Source organism: Glycine soja, chromosome 4 (genome assembly GCF_004193775.1).
Source record: "Glycine soja cultivar W05 chromosome 4, ASM419377v2, whole genome shotgun sequence".
Taxonomy (NCBI): domain Eukaryota; kingdom Viridiplantae; phylum Streptophyta; class Magnoliopsida; order Fabales; family Fabaceae; genus Glycine; species Glycine soja.
The window spans coordinates 46,519,512-46,539,784 of NC_041005.1; the positions used below are offsets into that span (position 1 = coordinate 46,519,512).

At 29.2% G+C, this 20,273-nt stretch overlaps 1 protein-coding gene across 1 annotated transcript; it reads left to right on the forward strand.

The window, feature by feature from the left end:
* The first annotated feature begins 6,871 nt into the window (after positions 1-6,871).
* On the forward strand, positions 6,872-9,058 carry LOC114409959 (heavy metal-associated isoprenylated plant protein 7-like). Its single transcript, XM_028373652.1, has 5 exons — positions 6,872-7,029; positions 7,150-7,366; positions 7,452-7,657; positions 7,799-7,883; positions 8,431-9,058. The coding sequence occupies exons 1-5, from the start codon at positions 7,021-7,023 to the stop codon at positions 8,865-8,867; spliced, it is 954 nt and encodes a 317-aa protein (XP_028229453.1). The 5' UTR covers positions 6,872-7,020; the 3' UTR covers positions 8,868-9,058.
* Positions 9,059-20,273: the final 11,215 nt, after the last annotated feature.

The following is a 20,273-nucleotide window of genomic DNA, read 5'->3' on the forward strand; positions in this document are numbered from 1 at the left end:
GCATGTCACCGGAAGCAATAAGATAAAATTATAGGGGCGAAATTGGTTACGCACCATTCAAGTGAATTGTGAAATGTATAAACACTATTCACCTATCACCATGCATGTCTTCTATAATTCACTAAGAGTGTGTTTGGATGAGATATTTAGGAATTTTAGAAATTTTAATTGCTTCAATTAAAATTCTTTCATTGTCAAAATTTCTTGTTTGGATAAAGATTTTTTTTTTAATCTTTACTTTCCCAAATTATCTCTTTATCCCTTGGACTGTCGTCTCCACCACCAGCCCAATGCCCCGTCGTTGGACTTCATAAACCCACAAACCAATAGCAGATCCTACAAACCAAATTGCTCTCACGCCTTCCATGTCTTAGCCTTGCCAAGCCTCCATATAGCAAGCAATAGCAGCAATCGATGAGAATGATGACTGTGTTGCCGTAGAGACAGTATCGCACGACAGCGTCAAATAGATATGAGAATTCATCGTCGTTGCTTGATTGGCAACGAAGACATCATTGCTGCAACAACCACAACTATATTGATTAGATTTGAGAAGTCACCACCATCGAACAGATCTACCGCGATAATGGAGGAGAGGCCAAGAGCGAGGATCTATGAGAGCAAGCAAACAATGTGACATTGAAAGCATGTGAGAGTGAGTGCGAACAACGCGACCTCGAGAGCGAGCAAGCATTCGCCTCTCTGAAAGTTGCAAGGAATTTTAGAATTCCTTCATCTTTAAAAGAATTTAAAATTCTAAGTTTATATTCAAAAATAAATTCCATTTTTAAATGTCAAAATTTTAAATTTTTTCTAAATGAGCATCCAAATAGATTTAAGGGGGATTTTAAATCCTTTGGATTTTAAATACTCTAATTCATATATGTACCATATGCATGCTTGTATGATTGCTCAAAAGAATTATTTACTTTCTGCCTTAACTTTACGTTACTTGCGGTTGATGATGAAGACTGTTGTTGCAATGCTATTTTGTTTGACTACTACTGCCAACAGATAGATAAGTATAGCCACTACCAAAAGCCAAACCATAACGAGATTTTGGACGGATGAGATTGATTTATGGCAGAAGGAGGCATTTTGGTTCTTTTCTTTCTTTTTTCCTCTCGATTCGTACCTGAGTTAAAAAAGGGGGTTGGATCTAATATTTGGGTCCAGTTCACTGAATGAATCCAAACATGAAAAAACCTTTGCTTGTGTTTTAATTTCTGAATTCTTTTCTTTTAAATATATAAAAATTATTATAATTTTTTTGAATCGGAAGGTGGGCAGGGGCATAGTAGAAAGAATGGATTGTGACAATGTTATGAATCAACCCAAGGTGGAGCAATTCAACACAGAAGAAGAAATAACAGCAGACAAGGTGAAGACAGGCACTAACCTCAGGACCAAAAGGAAAATATGCAGGCTGCACTACCTGAAGGATTTTGTGACCAATGCAAATCCTAAATGCTAAGCTGGTTGCTTCTCATTGGGTGAAGAAGATTCCTCTGTCGGCTAGGATCTCTTCTCCATTTCCATTATGTTATTTCTTTTCGTGCTCCTTAGGTCCTGTAGAGGAAACAGAATAACTAACTTAGCATTTCTGTGCCTATATATATGAATCCAAAATGTAAAGGAATGCAAGCAAGATAATCAGAAAATTCCTCTCCTTAATCTACCTTTTATGGAGGTCTCCTAGTCCTCGAAATCTAGGATCATACCAATTTGGTGCTTTCATTGAGCACTACCACCATGGCTGAAGCAACTCGACCCAAAACTAGAATGGAACACATAGAAGAAGACATAGCCAAGCTAGCCTCCAACCAACTCCATGTCACCACCAAACTAGGTGAACTCATTCACCGCATTGCTGTGTTGGAAGCCCGTCAGCACCACTCACCCACACCTCCATCTTTTTCCTCTGCGAAAACATTCCTCACACATATTCCAATATCGACTCTGTCGCTGACTCCGCCGCTACCTCCACCGTTGAAGCCAACTTCCCCACCACACCCCGCACTCATGCCGAAACACCCCGCACCCTTATCGGTTCCGTTTCCCATGCTTGTTCCTCACCTTGTTACTAACAGCAAGCACCAAGTGGCCTACGCATCGTCCTCCGTCTTCAACCAGCTCAGTCACGCCTGTGCCGTTGCTTCCCTTGACAACCTCTTAAGTATTGTTGTTCATTATGGTCGTGAAGTGGCTCCGCATGACAAGCTTTTGGAACATAGAAACATGACACTATTTGAGAGGGGAGTTGCGCCCTATGGGTCTGCCATGGTTGCATGTGAGCGCCAACCAGTTGCTTTTGCATTAGGGACGACTGCTGACCCAAAGGAGCCTCGCCGGTACAGACCTTGGGATCCTGGAGGCCCTCAGCGGACTCATAACACCTTGAGGACAAGGTGTTTTCGGATGGGCATAGGAATATTATGAATCAGCCCAAGGTGGAGCAATTTAGCACAGAAGATGAAATAGTAGCAGACAAGGTGGAGACAAGCACTAACCTCAGGACCAAAAGGAAAATATGCAGGCCGCACTACCTGAAGGATTTTGTGACCAATACAAATCCTAAATGCTAAGCTGAACGCTTCTCATTGGGTGAAGGAGATTCCTCTGTCGGCTAGGATCTCTTCTCCATTGCCATTCTGTTATTTCTTTTCATGCTCCTTAGGTCCTATAGAGGAAATAGAATAACTAACTTAACATTTCTGTGCCTATATATATGAATCCAAAATATAAAGGAATACAAGCAAGATAATTAGAAAACTTCTATCCTTAATCTTTCTTTTTTGGAGTTCTCTTGGTCCTCGAAATCTAGGATCATATAAGACAATTTTCAAAAATGTCCCAAACAACCTAGGAAATGGCAAACTAGTAGCATAACCTCCTAGCACAATCATCAATCATGTGTTTGTGGCATCTCCTCCTGATCCGTTGTACGTGCCTATGTAAGAGGCTACGAAATGTAATTTAAGTAGATATCAATTAATAATGATGATAAAATTAGTGACTTCACGTCAATCTGTTATGTAGCACTGTTGAATCCTCCTATGTAGGTGAATTCTAGAACATAATTGATGAGTTTCTTGTGAGAGAAATTACTCTTTTTTTTTTCTAACGAAGATAATTGTTAGATACTGTATAAATTATTATGTTAATAGTCGAGAATATATGTAAAGTCAAAAGTTGGTCTTAACATGTAATTAGACGTTGATAAACTTGGTTAACATACTGACAAATGTTAATTTGTCAATTAAATATTTGTCGAAGATCAATCTGATACCCAAAGTTGAGTGAACAAATTAAGTAACAGCAAAAAATGGTTGTAATAAAGTAGTTATATATGAGTGTTTGCCATAATTTAAGCTCATGAATAAATTGATCTAATTGAAGCAAATGATTTGTTAGATTCATTGGTATTTGGAAATTCTATATATAATAACCAGCAAAAGCTTTGGTGGGGCACTATTATCGACCTGAAAGCATAAAAAAGTGATAGACTTCCCTTATCGAATTGAAGATGGACGAGGTGGTTACATGCATGCCACATCGTTTGAATTCCAAGAAGCAATGCTATTAAAAAGATGGATATAGCATTTGAATTAAAATTGAAAAAACGGCAACATCGTAATAAAGAGTCAAATTTAGTTTAATAAGTTGTAGATAAACATGAATGCATGTAATTAAGACATGTATTACTAGATAGGTAGCGTCAACTTTAAGTTTTTATATTTTTTTTTTTTGTTCTTTTCTTTATGGAAAACAATCCTATTTCAATTTTGTTTGATTATTATGGGCAAAGCATTTTTCTTTCGGATATTTAAAGTATTAGTTGTATTTAAGACTTAAACTTAAAATCACTATTGAAGTTGAAAAAAATTCGTACTAGTTTATCTATGCATTCCGTAATAATTAACTATCAAGCTTTTCTATATATTAATTAACTTATTATTAACCCATGTGCGGGATGAATATTTTTTGCATACAATTGGTCAATTATATATTAAAACTACCTTATTATCTTCTTTTAATAAATTAAATTAATATGAAAATTAAAAAATCATAATTTTCTTTTACTTAAATTTAAAGATAATTAATAGTACTATAATTGTATCAATAATTTAATTTATCCATAACAAAAGATAGATTAAAATATAAATTTGAAATTTTCGTAATCTTTAAAAGTAATCTAATTAATGAAGTATCTTTACCATTTACAAATAGTTTATTGTATTTAATATTAATTGAAACAATTGTATACTAAGTAAAAAAATTATAATTCTTTAATTAAATAATTAATTAAATAAATGTTTTAATTCCATAGTTGATATAGAAGTTTGTAAAATAATTTTAACAAAATAAAGAAAATATGTTATTTTATAAAAAGTAAAACACGTGTAAAACAATTAAATTTAATAAATAATGGATTGAATATATTATATAAAAGTAAGTGCGAAAATTTAATATCTATTAGGTGCAGTAGATCAAAAGAACCAATTTAATATAGTCAACCAAAATTTATTTAATTTATCATTCCCTAGTAACTTATTACTATTATATTTTCCTCAAAATCATATTTTTAAAAAATAAAAAATATGAACAAGCATTTAAAATATATTTGTTTAAACAACATATACACATGTGCATACAATACTTAATATCCTATATTATATTGATAAATAATATTAATTATTATTACAATGCAACTCCTACCCGTAGCTAAAGCCTAAATGGTGGTCGTCGAAAATCTACTATTAATATCCTATTTTTTTAGGAATTAAGAAGGGCAAACTAAGGGTAAGACTATTAAAACTCAAACTTTCGATTTATCAATAAAAAAAAATTATTTTCCATTTGTTTTGATAAAGTAAAAAAGCTATGTATATTAACAAAAGTCAGATCGACCAAAAGACTAGTATATAATTTTTTATTAAAAGAGAAAAAACTCTCTCAAAATTTGTCTTAGATTCATTCATTGTCGGATCGATTCTAGAATTAGGCAAATTATAAGGTGTTATAATAAATAATGACGGTAAGACAAAAATCAGAAGAAACGAAATTGAATTGTGATTTAAAAAAATTTGCAAACTTTTTAACAAGAACAATTATCATTTTTTATTAAAAAAAACTTTAAAAAGAGATTTTACAAAAATCAAAGTCCGACTAAACACCCAGACAAATTTTATAAAACAGATTTTCCCAAACACAAAATCCTAGCTCAATGTAAGTTAAAAAGTGAAAACACAAGAGCACACAGTAATATTATACTAATTCATTTTTATGATAGAGATTAATTCTTGATAATCTATCAAATTTTTACTATATTTCAACAAAGATGCAAGTATCTCTACCTCTGTAGACTTACAAAAGCTTTCCTAGGCTTAAAATCTCATTGTTTCCTATCAAGTCACTTTTCACTCTAAAACAAATTAGAAGATTTATTTTGAGGTTGGATGCATGCAAACAAGATAAGTGTCTTATAGACAAATTTACAAATACTATGTATTTTTCTCTTACGATTTATAATATATTTTGAGAGTTTGTACAACTTAAGAAAATTTTAAATTAGAGAGTTTGAAGGCTAGAGAGAATGTTTATGTCAAAAATTCATAATTTCAATACTTCAATTCTTTTAGTATTTGTAGGCTTTAGCAGTAAGTAATCAATGTGACTAAATGAACTTCTTTTTGTGTCTGAAGTATCATTTGAAGTTGTGTGTTTGATAGAATAGATAATATTAATGTATTTCATTGAGATGCACTTTAAAGTGAACTTTATAGGTGAAATAATTTTTTACTCAAAATAATTCTACACACAAGAATGACATGTCTTTTTATGTAAAACTTATCTTTTCTCTTACTTCCTTTAGTTCAATAGATCCTATAAATAATATTCAAATATTTCCTACATAAAGGATTAAATGAACATATCATTAATTTCGTCATAGATGCTTCACACATTCATTGTTTATTTGCTATCATATATTCCATGAGACACAAATATAATAGTCAGACATTATTTTTTAAACTTAATATTTATTTATATAAAATTAAAATTATTAAGAGTCTTGATTTATAACTCAACAATGACATATATATATATATATATATATATATATATATATATATATATATATATATATTACCAAATTAAAATTTTAACAGTGAATTTTCTAATTAATAATTATAACTGAATTTAGGGTTGAATATTTACCCGACATAGATAACTTTTTAAGGTCGAAACTGACTTTCTTTATGTGTTTTTTTATAATGTTTTATTTTATTTTGAATTATTTTATTTAATTAATAACTCTAACCTAATATTAAATTAATTAAAATATGTCATAAATTTTCAATAAATCACGTGTCTGTTTTCACCCATTATTGCATTAAATAGTATAAAGTACGATTCCCTCATCTTAAAGAAATAAAATCACAAATATATAATATGTATGTGTACATGTGGAGATTTGGTTTTGGATGCCGTTATATACCGGGACTTAAAATTTTTCCTAGAGTTTCTTATTATACTTGGATAGGTGAAAGAATTTAATCATTACTTATACATTTTCATATCCATTAAATCCGAGTATGAATTTCATCTCTAAATTGTTTTCATATCATTAGTAAAAAAACATTTTTTTATCAACCGCACTAATTTTGAAACTGTAAGTTCCAAACTTTTGCATTTTGGTTTTTTTTTTTAATTCATATTTTTATTATTTCTCTAAAAAAATGATAATTTTATTATTAAAGACAATCCTAATAGTTTTTAATTCTTTTATTGTTAAAGACATTTCTTAACTTATATTTATTTTTGTTGAATAAAAAAAGAATTTCTCATATATAAGTACTTTAGAGGTAGTAGTACAGAAAAGAAAGAGAGAGAGAGAGGCTGAAACAAAGAAGTGAAAATAACAGCAAAAAGTAGGAGCTGCAGCAGCTCCCCCGAAGCTTATCTCAGCGGCAGACTCTGAAAGCTGTTTGAGTAGCCTCAACCCGGAGAATAGCACCAATGGGAGAGGTCTTATCTCAATAACGCTTCTCTGCCTCTCTTTCTCGATCAAATCACTATTATATATGGAACTAACCTTCTATATCATACATATTCTTCTTATTTTATTATTATTCTTCTGATTTTCAGGAGGAAAAGAAACCAGAGGAACCCATGGCAAAGGAGAAAAACCCAGAGGAAGAAGCAACCCAAGAGAAAAAACCGGAGCAAGAGTCCAAAGAGGAAGTTGCTGCTGCTGCTGCTGCTCCGCCACCGCCACCGCCACCGCCCGAGATTGTGCTCAAAGTGTTCATGCATTGCGAGGGTTGCGCCCGCAAGGTTCGTCGCTCCCTCAAAGGATTCCCAGGTGGGTCCCACTTTTTTCATCACACATCCCTCTCGTGTGGGTGATTTTTTTTTTTTTATATATATATTCTTTTTTTTGAGTTTAGGTGTCGACGATGTTGTCACCGATTGCAAATCTCACAAGGTGGTCGTTAAGGGAGAGAAAGCGGATCCGCTCAAGGTTTTGGAGAGAATACAGAGGAAGAGTCACAGACAGGTCGAGCTTCTTTCTCCGATCCCGAAACCTCAAGAGGAGAAGAAGGTCCAAGAGGAAGAGAAGCCCAAGCCCAACCCCGAAGAGAAGAAAGAAGAGGTTCGGTTCTAGTTTTACACTCATTTCTCAGTGTTTTCTTTGGATGAAAGATCTTATATACACTGTTTTGATCGATCATATCACCAATCAACGTGAGATCTCTAACAAATTATGCTAGTTTTGCCTTTTACCTCTGCGCAGCCTCAGATTGTGACGGTTCTGAAAGTTCACATGCATTGCGAAGCTTGCTCTCAGGAAATCAAGAGACGCATACAGAGAATGAAGGGTATGTACTTATGATGTTTCAGATTTCATTTTCTCTAAGCAACACTCCATCATGCAACACTAGGTCTTTCTTTTATTGAATTAGCGGAACAAAAACATGTAGAATTGTGCTTTCACTGTTTGAAACTTTGAATCTGAATCACCCATGTGAAAGGGATTATTTCATTATTCTCATTCCATTAGTTCCACTACCTCGGCACTTTAAATTGAATTAATTAAAATATTAAAGTCGTCAGGTTTTGGCTGAAGTGATGCAGCTGTGGTCAAATTCTGTCACTTTACAATTTCATTTAGTAATATTTATTGCAATTAATTAATACCGAACCCCATCATTTAATTTGAGCTCAAGTGCTTTGGTGGAGTATTTTATTACTCGCACTGATTCTTCAGTAACGTTTAGTGCGTGGATTAACTTGTATTAAGATGTTGAGCTTAACTACTGGTCTCTGGTTCGAGTTTGATTTCTGAGTATGAAGTTATCTTAAATATTTGAAGGAAAAACTTTGCTAATTTACTAATGTTTTACTTTTATTATTATTATTGTGCAGGAGTGGAATCAGCAGAACCCGATCTGAAGAACTCACAAGTGAGCGTGAAGGGGGTGTACGATCCAGCAAAGTTGGTTGAGTACGTTTACAAGAGAACCGGGAAGCACGCAGTGATAGTGAAGCAAGAGCCAGAAAAGAAAGAGAAAGTGGAGGAAGCAAAAGAGGAGAAGAAAGAGGAAGAGAAGAAGAGTGGTGGTGAAGGAGAAGAAAACAAAGAGAAGAAGGAAGAAGAAGCCAAAGTAGAGGAAGCAACAACACCAGCAACTACTGAAGACACCAACAAGGTTGTTCCAGAGGTTAAGATTAATGAATACTTCTATAACCCACCAAGGTATGGCATGGAGGTGTATGCATATCCTGCACACCCTGCGTATTTCCATTCCTACCCTCCCCAGATGTTCAGCGATGAGAACCCAAATGCCTGCACTGTCATGTAGTCAAAATTGAGGGTGTCAGGGTGATATGGGAATTGGGGAAAAATTGTGAAGTTTGGTGGGTGACATGAAATGATGCCCATTCCTGTGTTACCTGTACTGTGAAAGTACAATGTATGCATAAGCTATAGAATTTTGTAAGACTTTTTGGTTCCGTGTTTAAGTAGAATATACTATATCACTTTAAAAACACAGAACAAAATAGTGCTTTGGGTGAGTGCACCTCTATGGTTAAAAATAAGATAAAAATATGTTTTTAATTTTTATGAATATAATAAAATTTGATTTTAGTTTTTTTAAAATTATGTTAATAATTTTTTTTAATAGTGTATGATTATATGTATGTGTCTAAAGTATTATATGATTAAAATCATTTAAATGTATGTTTTTGAAATAGTATATTTAATTGATTTGGTTTGTTTGGATTTTATTTTATTTTTTTACGTCTAATGCAAATTTAACCAATTCATTAACATCAAGATGGTTTACTTCAGATATCAGGTTATGATATAAAAAAGTTATTATATACATATATGTTTGTTTTTATTTTTAATTATTGTCTATTTAAAAAAATAGTTTTTTTATCCTAAATGTATTATTATTAAGTAATTGCAGGAGTTATTTTAAGAATTTTTAAATTTTTTATTAATAAAAGTATAAAAATATATTCAGTTTTTTTATCAGTAATAATAATTATTAATTTGTTTTTGTTACCATAAAAATGAATATATATGTAACATTTTTTTTCTTTTTTTCTTTTTAACCACTCAATCAATCTTATATTTTCTTAAAAAAATTTAAGGCATTTATAGGTAGCTTCTCGACAACAAATAATTCTAGAAGATAAGCATGAAATGATAATTTTGATAAAACAAATTGAACAGTTAATGTTGTGGTAGTATAGGGCAGAAATGGATTCGCTGTTGTCATTTTTTCACTTCTTTTTTTTACAGTCGTATTTTCACTTATTCCATCATTTGTAACAATTAAATGAAGATTAAATAGCTTAGATTTTGAATGTACTACTACTATATTTTAAGTTTGATTTATTGAAATAAAATATGATCCATCGAATCTCTCCCTCTAACTATTTTGTAATACTGATTGTGTGAATGTATAAAAGAGTGACTGCGGAGAATCTTGATCCGTATAGACTGGATGATAAAAATATGCGGTGGAGCTTGGACACATTTGATTCTCTTTGATCCTAATTTCTATCTATTAGGACAGAATGGGTTCGAAATTAAGTTCAGAAGAGTTATTGATAAAATTAAAAGGGTTAATTTTAATTATACTATCATAATAATACTTGTGCGCGCGTTGTCACGGATTGCATTAATTTTTATATTGCAAAATTTAAAAATACTCCTTGTTTATATATAACTAAAATAAGTTTTTGATACAAGTATAATTAAGTAATTTATTATTACATTATTATACATGCATTTTAAAATGATTTAAAAAATATTTTTGTTCGACCGTATTTGACAAGATATTTTAATTAACTTCTCACTTTTTTTACTAGCTAAAAAACTTTGATATTTTAGTAAATGATTTTTTTTATTAGTTTCTAACGTTTTTTGAAATGTTATTTTAAGTAATTTTTTTAAATATTAATTTTTAACTTTTTATATTTATTTCATTATTGTCCTTAAATATTTATTAGATTTTTTTTTAATCTTTTCTATTTAAGGTAAAATTTTATTTTTTTTTATTTTTTATGTAATTTTACATTTTTCAATTACTTTAACAAATAATTTTATCAAACACTTATTTAATAAGATAATTTTTTAACTTTCAGTTACTTTTAATTACCAACTAGCTCTCTTCAGCTTCTAACAAGCTATATTCAGCTAGTTTTATTCAAACATATGGTGTGTTCAACATAACATTTCAACTAATTTTTAACTTTTTTTACTAGTTAAAAAACTTATTTGATTATTCAGTAAAAAAAAATCTTTTTAGTAGATTTTTAGGCTATATTCAGCAAAATCAGTTGGAAGTTTAAAAGTTAGATGGAAGCTGAAAAACTAGATATTGAAATAGCTAAAAATTATAAAATAATAGAAATAATAAAATATGATTTATTTTAAAATGATAATAAGAAAATTATTTAAATATATTAAAGATAAAAATAGAAAAAAATGTATAAAAAAAATAGAAACTAACATTTTAAAAAACGCTACTTTGAGTAACATTTAAAAAATGCTAAAAGTTATTATAAAAAATTTATTTATTGAACAGTCAAACAAATTTTTCAGTTAGTAAAAAATACTAAAAACTAATTAAAATGTCTTGTCAAACATAATTTTAGTAGCTTTTAAGGTTTTTGAAACATTACTTGAAGTAATATTTCTTTAAAATTTTAGTTTCTAGCTTTGTTGATTTTCTTTCATTTTTATTTTCAATATATTTATCCAATTTCCTACTCACTCTTTTTAAATAAAACATGATTTTATTATTTTTCTCTCATTTTATACTTTTTAACCATTTTACTAGTTAATTTTATCAAACACTTATAATTTAAGTTATATTTGAAAAAATTAATTAAAAACTAAAAAATTAACTTATTAAATTATAAGTATCCGATAAAACTAATTGAAGTACCTTCTCAATATTATCTTTTTCCTTGTCCTTTCAAACCCAACCAATAGAATTTACAGGGATCCAGATTGCATTCTTTCTTAAAATCACTTTCAAGTAACATTCATTCTGAAAAAACACTTTAAAGTTAAGGTGAGCCCACTGCCAAGTCAGTTTGAAAGACACTCACCATGAGCCTGCCCCACTCATTCTCAAGCAAAATGCTAGGTGCCAAGAGAAATCTCAATAGCTAAAATAATGGATAATTTGAGAATGAGATAATTATCAATGCAACTATTAATATTATTGTTTCAACTAAATTGAGTCTCATACATGTACTGTAATGAAAACTATTAATTGTGATGTAGTCACAAAGATATGTAAAAATATGTTCTATATTTTAGACTAAAGTCACTCATTTAAGACTATTTTAAGATTTTTTTAATAAATTTTCCTATAAATATTTATAGAATAAGAAGAAGAAATTTTTTTTTACCTATAAGTAAATTTTAACTTATGGGAAAAGCTTAATTTATTTAACTTTTCTAATATATAGTTTATTTCAATTCATGCATATAAGTTAATTTTAACTGAGAAAAGAAATTTATTTCATTTTACCTTCTATTTTCTTTTCCTACTGGTACTTATGACAAAAGCTTATTCAAATGGCTCCTCGACCTTTTAGGCCCCATGTCATGCACTGCCATTATTTCTCACCAATATGTTTGCGACTTACGAACCAAAAATCTACAAGGAAAGCACGTGCAAAGCAGTGTTTTTCTGGGTCACATGCTTTTGTTTTAGAGCCTTCTGCATTATTTATTTGCACTTGTGTGCTTTAGGACCATCTCTCCATTACTGGAAGCGGCCGAGAAGTCGTATTTCTGCTCAGCTTGTCAACAAACCCTTTTCTCCGTGGATCTATATATATTTGAGAATTTTCTCGAATATTTATTAGTGGTGTGATGTGAATATATATATATATATATATATATATATATATATATATATATATATATATATATATATATATATATATATATATATATATATATTCCAGAAATTTAAGAAACTTTGAAAGTTAAAAAAAATCTCAAGCTTAAATCATTTTAAGATTAAATACTAATGCACCGAAGAATAAAGGAAAAGAAAAAATAAGTTTCAACATCTGGTTGATTCCTAACAATATCGAGCATTGATAATTGAAAAAATCTCAAATTTTATTCGGTCTGACGTCACTAGAATGCTTAGGTACATATAAATAAAAAACACTAATGCATCAGAAACCCTAAAGCAATAAACAATAAAATGCCAAAAAATCCCTTATATAACCAAAATATCAGAAATATCTCCTAAAAATAAGATAAAAAATAAAATTATCATTTTAACCCTTAAACAATAGAATTTGGCTAAAATATCAACCAGCGCATTGCCTGAAGGAATGCAATCTCGCTTAAAAGGATGTGTTCATATGAAAAAGTGTACTCATATATTCATCAAAAAATAATACAACTGATTTTTTGGTCAACTCTAATAAACTCTACTGGTAAAACTGCATCAAATACTTTAGACCCTATAGATAGGGTGATGTTAGTATTCATTTTCAATTCCTATTACAAGATAAATCATTTTCTTTTCTTTGATGTGATCCTTATTTTAAATAACAAGAAATTAAAAAGACATAATTTCTTGTGAAAGACAATGACCATATCTGACTTTTTAATAAGTCAGAATAAAAGGAAAATGTTTTTTTTACAAACTAAAAACAAAATACAGCATTATCCATTTTTTACAGTTGAAAACATATTCAATTAACTCTTCATTTTAACTGCCTGGAAAAGAGTTTATTATAATTTTTTAAAAGGCGCCTTTGAACTCTGACAAAGTTGCTGCCACTAAAGAGGTTCACGTAGTTCATTAGAAATACCAAATAATACAAGTACTAGCGGTACTCGTAACTTACATATTGGGATCAGGATATTAGCACATGCAATGCCCTTTGATTTTGGAGTGAAAATAGTGCACTTGTCGAGAGTTGTGCCAACAACAGGATTAACATTTAAGTTAATCGATCATGTCGTGCCAACACATATTAGATCATATAGGATATGACTCAAATTTTGAGTTTGACTGTTATTTTCATGATTCATTCCATATGTTATAACTAATTTTTAGTTAATTTCATGATGATTCCAGCTTAATTGAAGACCAGTGTCTTTGGAATATAATTAATGTACGTTCCTATGGTCAGTTCAAGCCTAATGTACGAACCAACAAATATTAAAATCTATAAATGGACGAGCTTTAATTCTTTTTTGCAAGGGGAGATGGGAAAAGCAATTGTTGGATAGATATAATCGATCCATTCCTTTTTGTTTGCACTTTGCTCAGACCATATGCATAGATTTTATAAGATATGCAGTATCAGCCTTTTGACATTTCTCCCTTGCCTTTTAGATCGGTCCTTTTAGATACTCCAATTTTTAAGCTTGTAGTCTAACATATATGTCTCCCCGTTCAATCTCATTTAATTGGTGTTGTTCGCCAAAATTAATAAATAAAAATTAAAATAATATAATTTTTATTCATTAAATATTTCAATTTTTATTTTGGTGAATCATTTTCTTTTTTTCATAATCCATATATGCATCGACAACTTCCCCACATCTTTAGTATTTATAGTGTACATTTCTATTAGAATTGAAATTTCATTTTAATAAACTGTATCTAAAAGTTTGCATTAAAATTCAACACAAATTATAAAAGTGAAATTCAAATAAAAAAACATAGAAAGTATTTAAAAATTGCAACTAAGTTTTCTCTCTTTTCATTTACCCAACCTCCTATACCCCTATAGCAAAGCATAATAGTATTCATTTCATTTGACACTTCATATCATCAAGGATATTGGATTTTGTTTGTATGCATGAATTGAATTTGTTTCACCATTTTCTTATATGAAAAAATTAGATAAATTAGATTTCAAGTTCATTAGAGACAGAATATATCTCATGATCCAATAAACACTTATAAAGATATTTATAAATTATTTATCAATACTTATAAGGTCTTTACATTGATAATAATGTGAATTGAATCCATATCGTCTGAATTCATTTCTTACTAATTACATTAACCTAATTTCTTGGTGGTTTCACCAACTATTAAAGCAGAAGGCACAAACAAAATCAACAATTAACTAACTAACAAACTAGTCCTCTAATCATTAACATATTGACAACTAACAACTATATATCTAACAGAACATGGATAGCTGGCGATGATGCTTGCCTTGAGACTGGTCTGCCTGGTTCCCAATTTGCAGTTTGCAAGAGAGAAATTAAACGAAGACAATACATTTTTGCATGGGAGGAGGGGGGCACCCCCAGCATGCCAACCAAGCATATATGTCGACTTCGTAATAAATGAACACTATATATATGTGGACAACTAATTAATTAAAGGGTGACTCATCATATAGTTGTTTCGTGGACCCTCAAATGTTGTTACGTAGCTTGGAAATGCAAACCAACAATTTGGCAAAGCCATGCATGGTCCTTCCCTGAATCAAAAATCGATGAGAGTAGTCCTTTTCTCTCTTTGTCCACTGTGTTTCCCAACGTCCTGATCGTGAGTCGTGGGTGGGATATGATGACAAAGCACTCTCTCATGGCTTAGGGCTCGATCGTTTGTAGAGAAATGAATAATAAAATAGGGTAAGACTCACTTTTATACTTTAACTCAATTCAAAATTTTCATTTCGACTATACTTTTATTCTATTTTTTTCACTTTACCGGATATCCTTAATGTTTTGGTCATTGGCCTCAAACCGTCGCAAAGGTGATGATTAGATAAATTCTTGGGTTAAATGTAGTGATCAGATAAAACTCATTTCAAATAATGCTCGCGAGATATCAGGATTCTTAAACTTTTAACATTGTAAATGACGTTCTTCGTCCTGTGACCAATCATTGATGGGTGCTTTTTGTTGTATCATGTTTATAAAATTTTATAAATTAACTATTTTCACTATAAATGTAAGTGTGAATTTGTTAACTTATATCCACTTATTTTTTAAATGAATAAATTAATAAATTATAATTATAAATTTCTTTAAAATACATTCAGGTGTAAGTTGATAACTTACTCCTAAAAAATAAGTGAATCTATATGAATAAATGCATATAAGGTTTATTAATTTACACCACTTATTTTTTATAAAGAATAAGTTAAAAAGTCATAATTATAAATTTTCTTAACTTATTCCTAAAAAATAAGTGGGTTTAAGTTAATATATATATATATATACACACGTATAAAATAAAAATTTATTATTGAACTTCATATTTACACACGTCTAAGTAATCCAATATTTAATATACATATATAATCATTAAGATAATATCATATCAAATAATTTAATAATTAAATTAATAAATATATTTAATTTTAATGGGTATGTAGATTATGTACATACATTGTACAAAATATTTCCTCTAAAAAACGAGTGTGGTCTTTTGGATCATCTTTGATACTGAAGATTTTCAATAAGAAAGAAGTGCACATAAAGATATTGAATGGTAAAAAAATTTAACACCCTCATCTCTTATTTTTGTATACCTCGCACTAGAATTTTTCAGTAACGAAGAATACAGAGTCTCCGAAAAACGCAAGCATTCGGATTTTAAAAGCGAGTGACACCTGCAGAATATTCCATTCCCTTTTCATTCACGTAACTCTTATAGATCTTTGTATTTTGTAGGCAGAACATGAGACTAGCTCTATCTGAATAAGTCTGAAGAGTTCAAATGCAGAAGGTCAGTGACAAAGGGTCCACGTTATGGCTACGGCGTCTTTCAGATTCTAACCCATCTCTATATGTCGTGACACCACCATCGGACCCACTCCCGACTCAATTCTTATCAGGTTCACCTATTTAAGTATATTTATTATTATATCAAAATTTACAATGATTTTTTTTACACCCTTATTATAATTTTCTTGCATTAAATGGATGTTTGTTATGCCTTGGGTTATTGTTGTGTAAAACTAACTGAAAAACTAATTAAAAGTTAAAAAATTTATTGGTAATTGAAAAGTGATCGTTGAAAGTTAAAAAACTATCTATTAAATTATAAGTGTTTAATAATTGATAAAACTAATTGTTAAAATAGTTGAAAAATATAAAATAACATAAAAATAATAAAATCATGATTTATTTAAAAGAATAATTAAGAAATTGAATAAATAGGTTAAAGATAAAAATGAAAAAAATATAAAAAAATTAAAAATTAACATTTTAAAAAATACTACTTCAAGTAGCATTTTAAAAAATATTAAAACTACTAATAAACGATTAAAAAAACTTATTTACCGAACAATTAAATAATTTTTTCAGTTAATAAAAAAATTATAAACTAATTGAAATATATTGCGAAAGATATTAATATTTTATTTGAGTATTCATAAAAAAAAGTATTTTAGTTTAGTTTATGTTCTTGGGTTTTATTAGTCTTTAATGCAAATTTCCATTAATTTTTTTTACATAAACAGTAGTATCTCATTCCATTAACGATCAAATTGCAAGTATAAGTAGGGATAAAATAAAAAATAATCACAAAAAAGGATTACGATAAAAAAAAATCTCCTTGCAAAATTCACCCTTTTGTCACTCTTGTTATATTATGAGTTTCAATATTAGAGGATTTGGCTTCCCTATTGTTCCCTTTCCATGCTGTCCATTCAAATCATATAATTTTCATGATTTTTAAAATTAAATATCACCATTAAATATTAACACAACTGTTGTGCATTATTATTTTAATGGGGTAGTATAGAGATAACATGCAAAAAGACAGTAGAGAAGTCAAATCCAACATTAATGTATCTCTTAACAAACTGTGCTTTATGATTTGAATATTTGGGAGAGAATAAATATTTATATTGAAGAATAATTGAACCCAATTCAGACCTATCACTACCATATCTATTTACCTTTTCTACTATCACCTTGCAATTCATTTAAAAAATGACATGTGTGCTTCCTCTAGAGACTAGAGACCTCCATTAATTTTTAGATTTTAATGCATTTTTACTTTTTCTCATTATTTATGTCATAACTTGACTCAGAGAATTTGATTGAGATTATCTTGGTGTCAATGAAAGACTACTTAAATTTAAATATATAATTTGCATCAAGAGATACTCTAAGTAGATCTCAACATGAATCATAGATGAAATTGGGCCTAAAGTTGAAATTGTTGTTAAGTACTAATAGCTTGACATAGGTGTAGTGCTTTTTTTTTTTTAGTATATCTTGAGTTGTAAAGGTTGAAACATGTTACCGATGCCATAATTTCAAGAATAAACATCTCTAAAACTTTAATGAAGACACCTAAAATCAAATTGGCCATTTAGAGTGATGAGTAATTCACATACAGAAACAAACATATTTTTCCCTATAACTCAACTAATTTTTGTAGGATTAAATTGTAATTGGTTATTTAACATCCAATGGAACTATATTTTAGGTATATATAGGGTTTGGTTAACGTTAGTTAATTTTTATATAAAAATCTCTTTAGGACCATAGAGGAACCACTACTTTGTTTTGATTTAAGGCTCTTCCCTCGCTAGGATTTTATTTCCTTTTCATCTTTCTTGTTTTTTATTTTCTCTTCTCTTTGAGATTTTTGTGCGAAGCCTCTATTTAGATCAATTTTTTGGTGTAATTATATCCTTGGTTATCTTTCTTGTCCTCTTAATCTCTCTTCTCTCTACTTAAATCTTAATTGTGAATTTTCATGGATTGGTATGTTATCATTAAAACTCAAATTTGAATTGTTGATGAATATCTTGAAAGCTTAATTTGGAATGTTTTGATTAGGATTAATAGGATCTATGATGCTTAATTATATAAACTTGATTAAATATCAAAGAATTTCGCTCAGTTAGTTAAACAATATGAGTGAATTGTTATAATTATACTTTCTAATTTAGGTTGTACAAATTAGGAACTAGAATTATTGTATCATTATTGGTTTAAATGCATCTATACTATTTATGGATAACAATAGAATAAAAGAAGGCAACAAGTCAAATTTTACTGTCAAGGATTTCTGTTCATTGGTGATTTAACGGTATTTTTTGGATGTAAGGAAAGAAAACAAAAGAAAACATGACTAATGATGCATTTTTTTTCTTATATTGAAGAGAAAGTAGAAAGAAGGGAAAGAAAAGTTGAGTTCTAAAAATAAGAAATGCGTATTGTTTTCATTTTCTATTTCCACATTATTTTTTTAAAAAAAATTTAAAGTTTGTATAGAAAATAGTGAAAACAAATATTGAAAATATGTTTGATTGTATTTTTAAAGACTATTTTATAAAATCATTTTTAAAAAAGTATTCTTATCTTACTAGTTCTATTTTCTTTTTAAAAGTAAAAATAATTTTAATAAATAGAAAAAAATATGGCCTAATTAAAAAATAAAAATAGAATATACTAGTGTAAGGATTTTTTCTAATTTTATTTTATCATTTAATGATAGATTATAAATGTATAATAAGATTGTTGAGATTTATAATAAATATTTCAAAAAGTAATATGATTTTAAGTAAGAAAAACCTTATACTATCAATGTATAGAAGTATTAATCATTAAGTTAGTTTTCTTTTTTTAAATTTTTCACCACTTTAATTTTTGAAAGATTTTATCACTACATTATTCTTTTTAAAAATTGTATCTACCATTAAAATTAATCCTTTCAACATCTAGAACAAATACAGAATTAACGTGGCGGGTGAGAAAGACTAATATATGTGATTTATTTATTTTTTTAGAGAAAGAAAGACTAATGTGATAATTTGTACTTTTGAAAGATCAAACAATTGAGTGTTTGTTCATGTCAATTCTAGGGTGGATCACTTAGTTACCTGATTCACTATGGTTAAATTTTTTAAGTCATAAGATGCATCTAAGTTCTACAATTTTATCATAGTCCCTCTACACCAAATTCCTTTGGATTCCCATTATTGCAGTTCCGTTCTCCGCAGCCGCTGGCACTTCCATATCAAGAAATTGCTTCTCTCATTTTTCACATGTCATGGTCATCATCATTATTTGCTTTCCAGTGGACCCTCAACACAAACTCATATCATTCCTACACGGGCGTGGGGTAGCATAAAAGTGCCACATGATTTGCTTAGAATCTTTTGCATAATTCCACAACCACTATGCATATATGGAAGTGAAAAAACAAAATAATGAGAAAAGAAATTAGCAAAATATTAAGAAAAGAATATCAACAATTTTCTGGATTATTTAAAATGAAAGTAAAGAAATAAGAATTCATTTCCTTTATCTAATGCTATAAAAGAGTAAAACAAAAAAAAGTAAATAATAAGTTTTAAAAAAGATAAATATATGAAAAAGGGTGCAAGTCTTATATTTGTTTTCTTCCTTTATTGATGTTTTTCTATTCACTTTATGTTATGTCAAAATAAAAATAAAACGAAATATTTAATTTTTCACTTTTATATTTCTATTATCTAAAAACTTCAAAAATCAAGCATAGCGTTAAACCGAACACTGAACAGTGTGATTTTTCTCTGGACTCCTAAAATTTTCAATTACTTCACATTCATTGTTTTATGCCTGTCGGTGTTGGTAATTGCTTTATATATATATATATATATATATATATATATATATATATATATATATATATATATGAATCCCAAAATAGTCATACATAGAATTTGAACACTTGGTATTTTTGCTTCGACGACTTTTAAGTTAAGAGTGACAAAATAGGTTAACGTACGTG

Bases quoted from the DNA above. Each gene is read 5' to 3' on its own strand.
- LOC114409959 (XM_028373652.1), top strand. The intron at 7,367-7,451 runs GTGGGTCCCACT...TTTTGAGTTTAG, and splicing joins CTCCCTCAAAGGATTCCCAG to GTGTCGACGATGTTGTCACC. The intron at 7,658-7,798 runs GTTCGGTTCTAG...ACCTCTGCGCAG, and splicing joins CCGAAGAGAAGAAAGAAGAG to CCTCAGATTGTGACGGTTCT.